Source organism: Microcebus murinus, chromosome X (genome assembly GCF_040939455.1).
Source record: "Microcebus murinus isolate Inina chromosome X, M.murinus_Inina_mat1.0, whole genome shotgun sequence".
Lineage (NCBI taxonomy): Eukaryota > Metazoa > Chordata > Mammalia > Primates > Cheirogaleidae > Microcebus > Microcebus murinus.
This window is the reverse complement of record NC_134136.1, coordinates 45,928,630-45,945,827: the sequence shown is the minus strand read 5'-3', so window position 1 is coordinate 45,945,827 and position 17,198 is coordinate 45,928,630. Positions and strand designations below refer to the sequence as shown.

Below are 17,198 nucleotides of genomic sequence, written 5' to 3'. Positions count from 1 at the left end.
AAGTCAATACCCTTGGGGGCAGATACTTTGGTTGGTTTTCCATATAATGGGAGTGGTTTGGAGCACAATCAGCAATTCCAGCACTGTATGCTGGATGTGAGATGTGAGCTGGATGTGATATGAAGCCACTAGATGGAGCTAGGGATACAACAGATGGTGAGGGAAGAAAGGCAGCAAGGAGTCCTTTCACCTGGGGATCAAATTAAGTTACTTAGACAAAGTACTGGAAAGTACTAGAAAGTACTGGAAAGGAGAGGAGCAATCTATATAACTACTACCTTGTGCTTGACCAGAGGCCTGTTAAGGTGTTCCAAGAATTGCTTTGCATGTATATTGCATAGGATTGTTTTAATATAAGAGAGGAGAAATTAGAAGAAAAGAGGGCCATAACTCAACCTCCCAGATAACTCCTATTGATACCTTTATAAAAAAACAAAATAAAAGCAATACATGTATACGATATGAAATTTCAAGCAGTTCAGATAAATATTAAGTAGAAAATAGAAAAGCTACCTAGAAAGTAAAAATTTCCCTTCCCCCTGCCCCAGTTTCCTCAAAGGTAATCATTGTTATAAGTTCAAATTTCGCCTTTTGATATGTCTCACACCCAATGGTGGACCAGACTATTAATGAAATGGTGATGAGCCAACCTAGGAATCAGTTCATAAAACTGGCATTTCCTTCTGATTTAAAAATGTCTGAACTGCAGAAAGCTAATGGTGACCAAGTTGCTCTCTGTCTTCTGAACAGCCAGTTCTCCATACTAGGGAATTCAGTAGCAAATAGGTACCCATTAGGCCAGGGCATAGTACTCTTATTTTAGGAAGTCAAAAGCACACATGTTTTTCCTTTCCTTATTTGTCTTTGGTACAGGTTTCTCAAGCCAGGAACAGAACAGCAAAACTGAGATTTATGATAAGAAGACAACAGATCAGGCTCTAAACACGAATGCTGCTGCACGTCTGGGCTATCCAGCATTAGCATCACATGGAAGAAGACGGAGAAGAAAAGGATCAAGTACTTCCGGGACGAGTGAGTCTGGATCCAAAGGAAGAAGCTTTAAACAATCCAGTCGAGGGCGTGGCCTGGGCGACAGAGCTGGGTACTCACCTACTGATAAGACTGACAGAAATTTCTGGCACCTGTCCTTGGAGAAGCAAGTCATGGAGCAGCAAACAACCATACAAGCAGAAACCACCACTTCTCAGGAGTTTCTTTCAGATAAAGGTGACACAGGCAAGAGAAATGCTGGCATAGATTTCGAAGCCAGAAAAGCATCAGCACAACCCATACCTGAAGATGGGGAAGAGTCCATGGCTAGTGGTCCACTACCATGCCATGAAGAGGAGGCTTCTGGAGCTGTGAAGACAGAAACCAGAGCTTCTCATTTACCAATGGTGAAAAGCCTTTCTACAACCCAAAAAGAGTCCATTCTCTCAGTGGCAGCAGAGGCTCAGATGTTTATAGATCCTTCTCATATCCAGTTGGAAGAGAAAGAAGCTTTCAGTGTTTGTTCACAAAATGTCCAATCCAAAATGGAGTCAGCCCACAGTGTCACAACTACCCACAAAGGAAAGCTTCCTAAAAATGCTCTCCAGGCCTTTGCAGCAAGCGTTTGGGGTATGATGGGTGGTACTAGTAATACGGCCGAGGGAGGCATTTTTGCCCACAGGCTACCTCGCAAAAGCCTTGCCAAGTCCTTGAGGAAGCCTGAAGCTGAAGATGTCCCCTCCGATTCGGAGAGTGCTTCAGAGGAGGAGAGTGGTTCTGAGGAGCAGCTGGCTCCTGGACACACTTTCCAGTCCTCGTGGAAGCTTGAAGATGAAGAAGAAGTCTTCCCAGAATCAGAAGGTTTAGCTGTCAGATTAAGCCATTTTGAGAAGCAGGTGTCTCCTGGATACTCTCCCCAGTCTTTGGGGAAGCCTGAAGCTAAAGAAGTCTCCTCAGATTCAGAGAGTAGCCCCAAGGAGGAGAGCGGTTCTGAGGAACTGGCTCACAGTCACTCTTCTCACTCCTTGGAGAAGCTTGAAGATGAACAAGCAATCTTGTCAGAATCACAAAAATTTGTTATGGGCTTCAACAGCTCTGAGGAGCAGCTGGTCCCCAGATGCATTTCCCAGTCCTTACAAGAGCCTGAAGATGAAGAAATCTCCACAGAATCTGATAGTTATGTTGAAAAGTACAACAGTGCTGAGGATTGGAGCAGCTCGGAGGAAGATCTGCCCCTCAAACACCCTGCCCAGGCCTTAGAGAAGCCCGAAGACCAACAAGAAGTCTCTTCAGTTTCAAAGAACCCTTCCAAAGAGGGGAATGTTTCTGTGCAGCAACTGGCTCCCATATGCCCTTCTCAGCCCACTGTGAGGCTTACTGTTCAGCAACAAGTCTCCACCAGCTTAGTGAGCACTGCTGCAGAATGGAGCAGTTCTGCGGGGCCTATGCCTTCTAGACACCCTTTCCAGCCATGGGTGAGCCCTACATGTGAGCAACAAGTCTCTGCAGGTCCAGAGAGCGCTGCTCTGGAGTGGGGCATTTATGTGGAGCCACTGCCTCCTAGAATGTCTTCTAAGCGCCTGATGAGATCTAAAGTTGAGCAAAAAGTCTCCACAGGTCCAGAAATTACAAGTATAGAAGGGGCTGTTTCTATGGAGCTGCTGTCTCCTAAATGTCCTTCCCAGCCCTTGGTGAGACCAATGGTCAAGCAACAAGTCTCTGAAGAAGCAGAGAGTGCCGCTGTTGAGGGAAGCATTTCTATGGCATTGAGCCCTCCTGGACACCCTTTCCAGCCATGGGTGAGCCCTAAAGTGCAGCAAAATGTTTCCTCATTTCCAGACAGTATGGCTGTTGAAGGGAGCATTTCTATGAAGCCTCTGTCTCCTAATCTTCTTTCCCAGCCCATGATAAACCCTAACGTTCAACAAAACATGTTCTTAGGTTCAGAAGGTGCTGCTGGGGAGCCTCTTCTCTCCAAATATTCTACCCAGCACTTCACAAATCCTCAAGTCCAGCAAATGTCAGAAAGCACTGCCATCGAGGAAGCCATTTTTGTGGAGCTGCTGCCTCCTGGATGCCCTTCCCAGCCTTTGGGGAGGTCCAAATTGCAACCACAGGTGATTACCCTAAACTCAGCAGGCACTGCTACAGGATGGAGTGGTCTTGTGGAGCCAGTGCCTTCCAGACACACCTTCCAACCATGCGTGCACCCTACATTTGAGCAACAAGTCCCTGCAAGTCCAGAGAGTGCTGTAGCTGAGGGGAGCATTTCTATGGAGCCAATGTCTGCCAGACACCCTTTCCAGCCATGGGTGATCCCTACATTTGAGCAACATGTCTCTGCAGGTTCGGAGAACACTGCTGTTGAGTGGGGCATTTCTATGGATCTACTGCCTTCCAGAATGCCTGCTCAGCCCCAGGCGAGATCAGTAGTCAACCAACCAGTCTCTGCAGGTTCAGTGAGTGCTTCTGCAGAATGGAGCGGTTCTATGGAGCCCATGCCTCCCGGATGCCCATTCCAGCCCTGGGCAAACCCAAAATCCAAACAACAAATCTCTGCAGGTTCAGAGAGCTCTGCCGCTGAGGGGAGCATTTCTATGGAGTCGAGGCCTCCCAGACATCATTCTCAGCCCCGGATGAGATCAGTGTTTGAGCAAGAAGCCTCCTCAGGCTCAATGAGCACTTCTACAGGAAAGAGCACCGATCCTGTGGAGCCAAGACCTTCCAGATACGCTGTGCAGCCTTGGGTGAACCCTAAATTCAAGCAACAAGTCTCTGCAGGTTCAGAGAATGTTGCCACTGAGAAGAGCATTTCTTCAGAGCTGCCAATTCTCAGACGTCAATCCCGGTCCACTGTGAAACAGAAAATCCAGCAAATGTCCTCAAGTTTTAATGCTGCTGGTGAGATGACCAGTTCTGGGAGGCCACTGCCTCCCAAATATCCTACCCAGTTATTGGTGAAGTCTAGAGTTCAGGAAATGTCCTCACGTCTAGAAAACAACACTGGTACTGAAGAAAGCATTTCTAAGAAATCACAGGGTCCCAGGCGTCCTTCCCAGTCGTTTGTGAAGTTTATGGCGCAGCAAATCTTTTCAGAGAGCCCTGCTGTTGAGGGAGGCAACGTGGATCCTCTGCCTCAAGATCCTTTTAAATCTTCCACCAGGCCTAAAGTCGAGCACCAAGTGTTCTCAGAATGGGAGAGTGCTGACCCTGAGGGAGGCATTTCTGTGAAGAGGCTGCCTATGAAGCATCCTTTACAGCCTGCAGGGAAGTCTGAAGAACCACAAGAAGGTTTCTCATATTCAGAGAGTGCTCCTGAGAAGTGGAGCGATTCTAAAAAGCAGCCACCTCTGCAACAGCTTTCCCAGGACTTGGGGAAGCTTGAGTACCAGCGAGAAGTCTCCTCAGTTTCTGACAGCTTGTCTGAAGAGGGCAAGAAATTTGAAGAACGGATGCCTTCCAGATGTCCTTCCCAAGCCTTGGATGAGTCTGAATTACAGCCACAGGTTGTCCCAATGCGCTCAGCGAACATACCTATACAGTGGAGCAGTCCTGCGGGGCACCTGCCTCCCAGTGACCCTTTCCAGGCTTTTGGAGACCCTGAATATCAGCAACACATTTATTCAAGTTCTGCTCCTGCTGAGGGAACCATTTTCGAGAGCAATGCTGACAGCTGGTCCCCACCAAGAGTCCCAGCTGCTCCAAACAAAACCAAGAAGCACAGTCAAGGTTCTGAAGACCTCATTAAGAGCAGCCTGACGCCTGCTACCAAACCTGGGAAGTTTACCACTGATCCTGCAGGGCAAACATCCATTTCTGGGGGCACTTACACTAAGGAAGAAGTTCTTGAGAGTGATGGTAAAAAGAATAACTGGCATTCAGATTTACGCAATGAGGGTGATGTTGAAAACCTTTTTGGAGTTCGACTGAAGAGAATCTCTTCCTCACAGAAGTATAAGAGTGAGCAACAAGATTACTTTACCCAGCTTCCTTCCTTGCCCTTGGGCCCAATCTCACCCTATGCAGGTAGAGAACCTCAAATCAAAAGAAGCACTTCCCAGGGGCTCCTGAACACTGCAGAGAACCTCACCGCAATATCTGACTCTGCAGAGAAGCAAAATAGCAGCTCCAAATCTGAAGGCATGGCCAAGAAGAAACCTGCTTATAAGACCTCAGGTGAGACTTTTATCTTTGCAGATGGCAAGTAGGTACCAAGTGGAAGGAAGAACTAGAAACAAAGCCTTAAACAGGCCTTAACATTTGCTCTAGCCTCGCCTAGTAAGTTGATGCTTTGATAGGGCTAGCTTGTGGATTTGGGGGCAAGATAATGCCCCATTCTAGGTTAATAGATTTGGAAGTAGTTAATTTTGAGTCTTCCCCTCTAAACACACATCCACATTCCATAATGGACACATGACCATCTCCCCATTCCCTCTTCTCCCACTGTGTGTACACCTTACGTTTGGATGGAATTTTATGCTTTTCTCAAAATACTTTTACAAGTATTGTGCTCCTACCCAATACTATGTGGATTTTTAAAGCCAACTCATTAGTAGAGCATTATGTTCAGACTCTCAGCCTCAAATCTTAATTTACTGTAAATGTTTGTACTCTCAAGTTTCTTCATTTACCTGAAATATCTAAGAGTCCAGAGCTAGGTGATCTTTGGGGCACTAATCCCTTCCAAAACCTTTCTACCTTCACACTCACCATCACATAGTCTTGTATATATGCCTGTAACCACACTCTGTAGCCACACACCTGCATGAGACACTGCGATGTTAAAAATACTCCAAGATTTTCTTTGGAGTTAGAGGAATGACATCAACGGACTGAGCCTCTGACCTCCTAGGAATTTTTCCAGCCACCTAGCAACCTTTGTCCTACCCTGATTTGGGAGTGGGAGGAGGGATGGACAAGGAAAGGAAAAGGCCAGTAAGGGGATGGTATACTCACTTTAAAGTACAGCTTCTTAACTACTCAAGGAACCCCTACCTTTCCAAGGTGTGTGGGAGGAGCACAAAAGAAGGGGGCCCTTCTCTACTTAATATCTGTTTATTTTCATTTGGCAATTAACAAGGATTCCATTTGGGACATTATTATTGGTAAGCCCCAGCCAGGCTCAGGACCCTGCCTACCTCCTCCCAAAGTGTGTTTGAAGAGCATGTTTCTTTCGACTACCATAGGAATTAAACAATAGTCAAATACAACAACAACAACAAAAAGACCCTGCCTACCTTGCTTCAGTTCTATCTCCTTTTATTCCTTTCTCAGAAAACCATCCTGGTCAGCCAGATGATGCCATCTCAGAGCCAGCTTGGATAACCATGGCAATGCAGAAGCAGAGGAGTTTCCAGGCCCATATTCCTATGAAAGAGCCAAAAACCAAGAGCACAGCTGGAGCCAAGGCTGAGACTAAGGAGCCTAAACATGGGGTAGGACCTGGGGCAGTGCAGAAAACACTCCCAAAGGTTGCTGGAGCCACTGATTAAGCTTCCATTGGGAAATTTACGAGACATGCAGCTCCCCCTCTCTTTGGGAGCATTTATCAAGGCAGGAGGACTCTTCGGGGGAAAAGACTTGCTTTGTACTTATACAAATGTGCCCCACTTTATGCTCTTAAAGGGTTTGTAAAAAGTAGTGAATATGGAGAGTCTGTAAATCGAAGCCTGTCCTAAATATTCTAGGGAAGGCTTTCATGATATTGGTTGAGAAATAAGGAGTCACCTTTCCATTTCAGTACATAACAATATCCCTTTCTCTGTTTGATGTTTGGATTTGGTTTGGAGTGGCACCTACCTATAGGTTAAAAAGATGTTCCGTGGTGAACTAGGCTAATAGTACCACACGTAGGTCAGGGATGATGGGATGATACCTTGCTCCCCTCTTACCAAAACTGCAGAAAATTGACTCAAGAAAACATGACATATACATATCAAGAGATATGTCTAAGTTCCTGTACTTTTAAGTGCTTACTAAATTTGTTGAGGGACCTCCGTTTGTTGTGAGGACCTGTTTAATTCTTTGCTTTTAAAGATCTTTTCCTTCTTTCTTTTTTTTTTTTCTTTTCTTTTCTTGAGATAGTCTCGCTCTGTTCCCTGGCTAGAGTGCTATGGCGTCAGCCTAGCTCACAGCAACCTCAAACTCCTGGGCTCAAGCAATCCTCCTGCCTCAGCCTCTAGAGTAGCTGGGACTACAGGCACGCGCCACTGTGCCCAACTAATTTTTCTATTTTCAGTAGAGATGGGGGTCTTGCTCTTGCACAGGCTGTTCTCGAACTCCTAAGCTCCAGCAATTCTCCTTCCTCGGCCTCCCAGAGTGCTAGGATTGTAGGTGTGAGCCACCGCACCCAGCCAAAGATCTTTTCTTTTTCATCATTAGTATCTACATGGGAGCAGGATCATACAGGGATAAGGTCCACCTTGGTTAAAGCTTTCGTCAGGAGGAAATACACTAGTGTACATAAACTCATGAATTCAGACCAGTTATGGAGAGGTTAATTTGAAAAAGCCTAAACTAAAACTTTGAAAAGACCTACAGTTATATCACTTTCTAATATAGGCAGTGCTTCAAATCGTATGTTTTGAAAGTTTTGAAAAGTAGAAACCCCATAGAACTCACATCAATGAGCTTATCAGATTTGTTTATTACCACCACGTTCTGTTAGCTTGCTATTAAGTGCTGGTAAAGTGCTAGGGAAAAGATTGTTTTCAAGTTAACTAATTGTCATGTTAACCTGCTTACACTGTTTGTATAATTAGACAACTTTTTCTTTCAGGCCTGAAAAGTGATAAACTTGAGCTAGCTTAGGTTTTGTGAACCTAAATTCCCAACCAAGGGGCTCAGTGCTATTTCTTTCCTTTACTATATCTGTATCTAATCTCTTTCCTTTTGGTTGCTGTTGAACTCATAATACCCAGGACAGGGCTTACAACCTATGGTCTTCTGAATAATTTGCTGTTTTATTTATTTTTTTTTTTTTTTTTTTTTTTTTTTTTTTTTTTTTTTTTTTTTGAGACAGAGTCTCGCTTTGTTTTCCAGGCTAGAGTGAGTGCCGTGGCGTCAGCCTAGCTCACAGCAACCTCAAACTCCTGGGCTCAAGCGATCCTCCTGCCTCAGCCTCCCGAGTAGCTGGGACTACAGGCATGCGCCACCATGCCCGGCTAATTTTTTTATATATATATCAGTTGGCCAATTAATTTCTTTCTATTTATAGTAGAGACGGGGTCTCGCTCTTGCTCAGGCTGGTTTTGAACTCCTGACCTTGAGCAATCCACCCGCCTCGGCCTCCCAAGAGCTAGGATTACAGGCGTGAGCCACAGCGCCCGGCCAATTTGCTGTTTTAATGTCAGGACTTACAAGCTTTCTGTTTTCATTTTTGTGTTAAAGGGAACTGGCCCTGCCAATGAAAACCAACCAAAAATGATTTTAACTGCTGATGTCCGTAAACAGGGGAAAGCAGCAGAGATGAAGCTACCTAAGTCTACCAAATCAGGTAAAAGCACACACCCTGACACCCCCCCCACACACACACACACAGAAAAAAGGACAGCCCTGGCATAATGTTATGAAACTTTAGCACTTTCAAGCTAAGGTAATACATGTCTCTTACCCCTCAAATCAGCTTCACTAATCTCTAATGGCTCATTCATTAGCTACAGATATCAGCTTGTTTTAGGAAAATCCAATTATTATGACTAATTTAAGTGTCTAGTGTGTAGCCTTCGGAGGGTTTTCTAGTCTTTCACTTCATCAAAGAAGCTGTCTAGGCACAAAACCGTGGTCACTCACTAAAACATTCTTATGCCTGGGTAAGCAAGAGGAAAATACCAAGTCACTTTCCAGTTCATAGCAAAGCAGTATTTTCTCACCTTCTACATCCCCAATGAAGCTGTTGAAAATAATTCACTCTAAAGTCCCAATGGTATTGAATTGTATTTAATTATTTAAAAAGCTTGTTTTAGCCCCTCTGTATTCTGAGCAGGGATGTGGAGAGGTGGGGAAATGTTGATGGCTGAAAAAATACTGTGCTGAGATATAATAGAATATGATCTTATCAGTAAGAGTTGTGGGCCAGAGGGACATTTTTCACCCAGAGCAGTGATGAGGGCAGGATGGATTTATATTGAATCATCTTTTCCCTCCCCCTTTATCCCTCTCAGGAAGAAATTAGACTAGGAATTCAGGAACCCATTATATGAAATAGCAGCAGCTGACCTGCTTACAACTATTAATGGCCTCATAGGCACTCTACTCCTGTTGTTTTTCAACTCTCAGTGTGCATTAGAATCACAGTGATTTTAAAAGCAATTAGAGCTTTTTAAAAAGTGCCTATGGCCCTGGCTCCATCCCTAGAGATTCTAATTCAGTTGCTTCAGGAAATGTAGGGGACATGTTATTTTTAAAAGAGCCCTAGGTGTTTCTAATGCATAGCCAGGATTGAGAACCATTGGTTGAGTATGAGCCACTGAGTAAATCAACCATAAAGCAGGATGAGGGGGAGGGAGTGGAATTGGGGAATAGGATGGTAGTCAACTTGGCCGAGGTAGTTGGTACAATATTGTTTAGCATCGACTTTTACTGGGTGTGTCTATTGAGTCATTTCATTTCACTCAGTCACTTGGTCATTTCATTTCACATGACATTATGGATTGGCAAAGCAAAAATAATATTGCTTTATTTGAAATTTTAGAAAATGAGCAGATACAATATGTTTCCCCTCTGGTCTCAGTTCAAAAGTGTAAGACAATCCAGTAGTAATTACCCAAAGATTGGCAGTTCCAGCTATAGGTATTACCTCTCAGGCCTTCCTCTGTTCAGGTCCCTATGGCCATAGCTGTGTTGATTTTACCCATTTGACATTGCCCATGCACTGACTTTTAGAAGCCTGGCAATGAAGGGAAAAGGAGTTGGAAATCTCTAAGAGTAGAGGGATCAGAGGAAAGCTGAGAGGAGGAAACATTTTATTGCATCCCATAAACAACATATCCCAGTATATCTGCGGTTTCTCACTGCTTGTGTGTTATTTGCTGTGGTTCCAGTTGAGTTTGAAGATCAGAAGATACCACAAGTACCTACCATGGGGAAAGAAACCAAACGATCTTCAACTCTCCCAACTACATTCCAACAGCTGGTTAAGCTGGATAAGTCTGTTGAGCCGATTGAACCTGTCTGGTTCTCCATGGCCAAGAAGAAAGCCAAAGCATGGAGCCACATGGCAGATATCATGCAATAAGTAGTTCCTGGGTGTAGTCTCAGCATTTTAAATGATAATTGCCAATAGCTGTATTAATAGTGATCTCTTTACTGTTACCATTTTTTATTAAGCAAAAAAGCCTTAGAAATGGGAATTAAAACATAATTATTTGAATGAAATAAATGCTATAATGCCTAACCTTCAGTACAGTCACTACCACCATCAGGAAACCCAGCATTTCCTCGATAAAAAACCATGGCAAGTGTTTGCACTGCTGTAGAATTGCAAAATCTTCAGCTTTGGATAATGTGCTTTAGAAAGGAGAAATCAAAAAACATTTTGTCAGAGCAACTAAAAGGTTGTCATTTCCCTTGACCAAATGATGCAGTTCTGATGGAAACATCCAGATGATTTGGCTCAAGGATTGGCTTTTAAGTTTTATAAGCCTAGATAAATGCTTCAGTTATTCAGTTGTTGCTCCAAGCTTTGCAAAGGCTCCTAAAAGAGGTGGTGCAAGTGAAAATTCTGGGTCTCCAAGAAAAATTTTGCACAGCCATTTCCCCAATCAGTTCACTACTGCTTGAAATACCTTCCCTGAGTCCCTGGGAGCCTCCCCCCCCCTCCAATGTTTTCACCTTGGGTGACAATAACACACAGCACTTATACAGAGTGCCCTCTTTGCACATGCCCCATGACAACCTGCTGCTGGCCTGGCAGCAGTGAGCACCTCCCTGTGAGACAGAATGCTTCCTGGGCATGATTGTACTCCTACGGATGGTCCATCAGTGTTTGGCCTCTTGGTCCAACACTACTGTGACCCTCTCCAATTGCCCAGAAATCACTCCTTGTTGAACATATCCTGTTGTTCTACAGACACCAAAAGCTGTCCTTTCCATCGGGCAGATGGCAAGCTCACCGCCCTGATGCAAGTCTGGAGCCACTAGGGAGCGCCCTTTCCCTCTGGCTCCCGCCTTCAGGTGGGGAACTCCATGTGGCCCATCTTCTAGTCCCTTCCCCTCAGGTCTCTGCTTCATCAAGTTTTAGCCCAAAGTAAGACCGCAGTCCCACAGCCACAGAGAAATGAACTTTTTGCTAACTGGAAGCCTGCAGTGATCAAGTCAGTCTTTCCCCGCCCTCATTCCTAGAGGCTGGAGAGCCCCCACCTCTCTGTGACCCACTCACCCCCAACCATGGGAAGAGGGAAGGCCAAAAAGGGAGAGTGGGAGGGGAAGATTCAGGATGAGAGGGATGATCAGCTGTGAGGGGAGAGGGCAAGTCCCAGGAAATGTTGACTCCTTCCTTTCCATCCTGCCGCGCAGTCTTTTTCTTTTGTAGCACTGCCTCCAGTGAAACCCCCAGGCTGTGGAGTGATCACATAGGCACCTTTACCCCCAGAGTCAGTTCCTCAATTGGCTGGCTTTCCGAGGTGCAGACCACCAGAGATTCTCATCTAGGTTCACTGGAAGTGACTTAAATCTTCCTTTCTGTGTCCTCCCCTTTATTCCATTCCCTAAACCCACCAAACACTAAGGGCAGGCTCCCTTTGGATGCCTGGGCAGTAAAACTAGCTCATTTTCCTAGGAGACCCAGGGTGATTTCTCAGTGTAGTTATCCCTGTGTCTGCCTCTGTTTCCTCGGGGCTACTTTGCTAAAACAGAAACACAGGCCTGGGCACCTAACTGTGCCTTTGTGTTCTGAGTGGGGTGCCGCCACACGCAAAAACGCCCAGAGAGGCAGTGAGGGGCTGGAGCTAAACACTTGGTGCTGGGCTTTGCTGATGATGGTATAATGTGACACTGTACAATCGCATGCTGGATTTTCCATTTTCTCTATAAAACATTTATTTTTCCTGATATAGTATTTTAGTCTTTTTGATAATGCTAGATTTTCAATTGACTGAATTTTATTTCCTTTGTATTCCCATAGTGAACAGTTCATTTAGGTAGATGCCCTATACCCAGGTAATCCTGGTAGATTAACTGCTACACCTCCCTTCCCCCTTTTCTCACAGTGGACTTCTATTAGGTTATTCTCACTCTGAGAACTCTCCATTAATAATTTCTTTTCCACAGTTAACAATAAAGCTTTTTAAATGAAGAGGTTAACTTCTTTTTAAATGCCTAAAGGCACATTCTGACAAGTTTTTTGCTTCTTTTCACTTTCTTGATTTTTGATATATGCAAAGCAAATAAATTGAATAAAGCCTGTTCTGTAGTCTGTCTCAGTCTGTGACCTGCGCAGGGACATCAAACAGGCTATCGACAACTCAGACCTGAAGGGTGTCAGAGAAGCAGAATGTTCTTAAGTGGTTGTGCTGCTCAGGCAGGGCCTCCGCACAGGTGTGCCTGGCCGAGCTGATGGCCTCCAGGTGGGCATTGGTACCAGAAGCGGTATTGAAGAGGTTTGTGGCAGCAAAGACATCTGGGTGGAGGGGTGCACCTGGGGGTGAATAGAAGTGAAGAGGTGGTTGGTGGTTGTACTCCAGCCTGGCTCAGGGACTGGGTCCAAGTCCTATAGCAAGATGGGCCGCCAGAATAAGGCCTTTTCAGAAGCAAGAGGCTCCCCTGTGCTCAGGTAACACAGTGTGACACAGAGAGAGGAAGAGAAAGGGGTTATAGACCAGATATGTAGCCTGGCCTTCCTGTGACATTTGTAACATTTGTAGGGTTCAGAATAAGAGTTCAGTTGGGGACATTTATGTCCAAATATTTGACATATTTAAATGAACTCATACAACATGTTTTGTTTACTGGTTTATGTTCTTCCATGACAAATGCACCTCCAAAATGACCTGAAAGACAAGGTTAGAATTTAGAATTCTCAGACTTCTCTAAGTCCTGTCCGAATGGTGTGAAAAGAGCTGAACCTCTTCTTCCCTCCCCCTGGCCCTGGCCTGGCTCCTATACCAGGCCTCGTGCCCTGTCCTGGCCATACAACTACCCCTTAGGCCTGGGATCACCTATCCTGGTAGGACAGTCAGCCCGTCCAAGGACAGCCCTCTTGAGGACAGCCCCAAGAGGAGCATGCAGGCCCTTGCAGCAGACTTGGGACTGTTCAGGGGTCCCAGGTACCTGGAACATGGCCTAGCAGGGAGCTACCCCTTGTTCCTACAGGTTCCTGGTCCTTTAGGGAGAAGTGTGGCTGGAAGAGGGCCAAAGTAGGGCCTCTGAAGCATAGATCTCAGGACAGAGGTCCTTCTTGCCCGAATCTAAGAGCAGTACTATATTAACAACTTATGCAACATAAACACTAACAAATCAGATCCAGTTTGAAGCCCCTCAAATCACACTATATGGAAATCTGTATTAGCTTGCCCTTTCAGTTTAGGTAATGGTAACAAGGGGCCCTGGGCCTCCATCTCACGATGTGGTTCTAGCCATAAGGAATACTATGTGATAGTACATGTTGAAACATTAATACTGGTGCAAAAAAGAAGGTTGTGGAAGTGGTAAGTTTACTTCACTTTAACAGACTTTAATTGAGCACCTACTATGTGGAAAACTCAGTGCCCAGGGCTTTGAGAAAGGAAGATAAATAAAACTCTTTAATGTCCCAACAAATCAGAAGTTCACAATGCAGACAGTAGGGGAGGGGGAGTAAATACACACATATATAAATCATACACAAAGAAATACTTGGACACAAATGTTCATAGTAGCACTATTTACAATAGCTGCAAGGTGGAAGCAACCAAGTGTCCATCAACAGAAAAATGAATAAACAAATTGTGGTATATACATACAATGGAATATTATTCAGCCTTCAAGAAGAATGAAGTATGGATACATGCTAACATGTGGATGAATCTCGAAAATATTATGTTAAGTGAAGAAGCCTGACACAAATTCTGTTTATGTGAGATGTCTAGAATAGGTCAATCCATAGAGATGGAAAGCAAATTGGTGGTTGCCATCAGTTGGAGGGGAAAATGGGAAAGTGACTGCTTGCTGGATACCGGGTTTTGGGGTGACAAAAACCCTGGGGTGTTTTGGAACTAAATAGAAGTGGTTGCACAAAATTATGAATGCACTAAATGTTACTGAAATGTTCACTTTAAAATCGTTAATTTTGCTTTATGACTTTCACCTCAATTTAAAAAATGGTAGTATAAATTTGAATATAAGGTGTGCTACCACAGAATATAAGAGAAGGTATCAGTGCTACCAAGAGAACACCTAGGAAGCCTTCACTACATGCAGAAATGAAGCTGTCTAGCCTCAACCTCTGCACCCCTCCCCTTCTCTGATCCTCTCCTCTGGTCACATATGACTTCACATTCCCCCCCCCCCCTTAAACAGAGTCTAGAGATCAAGCCCATTGTCTCCCTTTCCTCTTTTTACTTGTCTCATTGGGCATTAGGAAATATTTCAGATCTACACAAAGGTATAGAGAATACTGCTATAAACATCCATGTATCCACCACCCAGCTTAAGAAATATAACATTACAAACAGTAGAAGCCCTCTGTGGATCCCTCTCTAATAGAATCCCCCTCCCTTTCTTTCCCTGAGAGGTAACCACCATCCTAAATGATGTGTTTATCTTTCCCAATCACACCTTTACACATGCTACATTTGTATACATTTCTCACATGCATGCCTTTTAGTCTCTCTGTATGTACCCACAAATGTGGCAATCATTTGTATGTTTTCTTAGACTTCATATACATGGTATCATGTTTGTATCCTTCTGGAACCAGCTTTTTCCTTTATGCATTTTTATGCTGTCATCACCCTGTCTTTGCCCCTCTGTGTCTCAGCCCCTGTGAGTTCTAGTCCCCTCCCCAGCCTAGTCCTTGCTGTCCCATTCAGTTTACCTGCAACAGTCCCAAGCCAGGGAATTAAGGCTGGTCTGACAGTGGGTGAAACTCATCTTCCCCTACTGCTCTAAACCTGTGGTTCTTAAACCTTGGCGTGCATCAGAAGCCCCTGGAGGGCTTGTTAAAACAGATTGCTGGCCCCACCCCAGAGAATCAGTTTCTGATTCAGAGGTCAGGGCTGTGGCCTGAGAATTTGCATCTCTAACAAGTTCTCAGGTGCTGCTGGTGCAGAGACTACGCTTTGGAACCACTGCCCTAAGTTAAAGTCTGGCCCGGGCTCAGCAGCACCACTTGACCTCCAGGCAAGCTGGGCCATCTATGAGGTTTCCTTTGAAACCATTCTCTAGATTAGTGCTGGCCAATAAATACATAACATGAGTCACATGTGTAATCTAAATGTTCTAGTGACCGAATTAAAAAAGAGAAAAGGCACTGGTGAAAGTAATTTTAATATCATATTTTGTTTAAACCAATATATTATCATTTCAACATGTAATTAGTTATTACAGAGCTATTTTACATTAGTTTTCATTTACAGCACATCCAGATCGAACTAGCCACATTTCAAGTGGTCAGTAGCCACACATGGCTAGTGACTAACGTAGCAGACAGCGCAGCATTAACTAAAAGCTTGAACTCCAACTCATCTCTCTCTTTACAAAAACTGTTTTAAAGTTGATATTTTAATTATTTTGGCTGCAATAAAATCATTTAAAATAAGTTTACAAATGGTGACAAATGATCCCTTTCAACTGAAGTTAAAGTGAGCCAAAACAAAAAGAGGTAAAACAGAGATTTGAGTGTTATTTATCTTGAAAACATCTGTATATATTTCAACTTATTCATCTAAAACAAACTTTTATTTTTAACTTGAGCAAATTCTGTCAAATATATCTGTAAAAGGTAAGAGAAAACTCAGGTATCACTTTTTGAGTGATGAACTTTGGAATGAAATCAGTATTGATGAAAATCCCTTGGGCTTCTGAAAAATGAGCACCCTAAAAAGAGTGAAAAACAGATTCTTTCTTCTCTCTCCATTCTTTTCTTTCTATTCCTCCAAACTATGGAATAAAATGAGAGAAAATTAACACTTACAGAATATTAACCTGCTTTCTAAAACTAAGAAAATTGTCAGTCCCTTTGTATATCTGCTGCATTTGTGTGTTATATCTGAACATGTAGAGAACAATATATTTTCCTTTTGTAACTTATATCCTTGGATATCAAGGTGCTGATGACCAATGGCTTCAATCATGTGATCACACCAACCTTGTTTCCCTCTTGCCTAACACCAGAAATGCTTGTTGTTTTTCTTTTTTTCTCGAGAGGCCATTCTGGAGAGATTTGAATAAATCTCTCTAACTTAAAAGCCTGTGCTCCTTCCACAGATAATACTCCCTCCCTCCTGGTCCCTGGATTTCCATATCTACCATGTGGTTATGAGGATGTTATTATGAAATACACAGCCATGAAATGCAGGGGGAAAAAAGGAAAAGAAAAAAGAAAAACATTAGTTTACCATTTCAACATACTCAAAGATATACCTTAAGACTTAATTATCAATTGATAATTATACTATGACTAAGTTTCTTTACTTTTGCCTGTCACATAAAATACAAAAATCTACAACTAAACAAATATTTAGGTACTCATCACTAAATGTGGTCCTACTTGAAAATCCTAAGTTTTTGCTATTTGTAAGTAATAACATTCTAAAAGGTGTTGTGTTGTCTTCTAGTTAGTACAGGAGACTGTATTTCCGTGGCCAAGTAATGAAGGCCCAACTAGTGCATGACCCAGGCCATGTTAGCTGCTGCTTCTGGTAACTGTTTTCCACACAAATATTGGTCTCAGGTACTAGGTCTGTACATTTAACACTTGTTAGTAGTCTTACGGCTAGAGGACAAAAGACTTCACAAGAACAAATGAGTAGCCATGAAGTACATACTGCATTTTTATATTATTAGGTACATGAATATTCCAGTAGGATTCTAAGTAAGTTAAATCGATTTTTTAAACTAATTTTGAACAACATTTTTCTTAATTAATTTACTGGAAGAATTAAAAAAACAAACTGTCAGTAAGAAGTAAATGCCAGGAATAGCCGAGAGATACTCAAAGCTATACACGGATACCTGGATTTTGTGGGCTTCGCCTCTCCTGGGTCCAGGTCCACGTCCATTGGAGGTCCTTC

The 17,198-nt window shown here is 43.6% G+C and overlaps 1 protein-coding gene across 1 annotated transcript in view; it reads left to right on the top strand.

Annotated features, from left to right (window-relative positions):
- KIAA1210 (KIAA1210 ortholog) overlaps positions 1–12,361 on the top strand; it is a 75,181-nt gene extending 62,820 nt beyond the window's left edge. Inside the window, 6 exon segments of the mRNA XM_075999140.1 lie at positions 874–1,724; positions 1,923–2,437; positions 2,762–5,166; positions 6,265–6,425; positions 8,380–8,485; positions 10,032–12,361. Coding sequence (XP_075855255.1) covers positions 874–1,724; positions 1,923–2,437; positions 2,762–5,166; positions 6,265–6,425; positions 8,380–8,485; positions 10,032–10,225 — 4,232 coding nt within the window. The 3' untranslated portion in view covers positions 10,226–12,361.
- Positions 12,362–17,198: the final 4,837 nt, after the last annotated feature.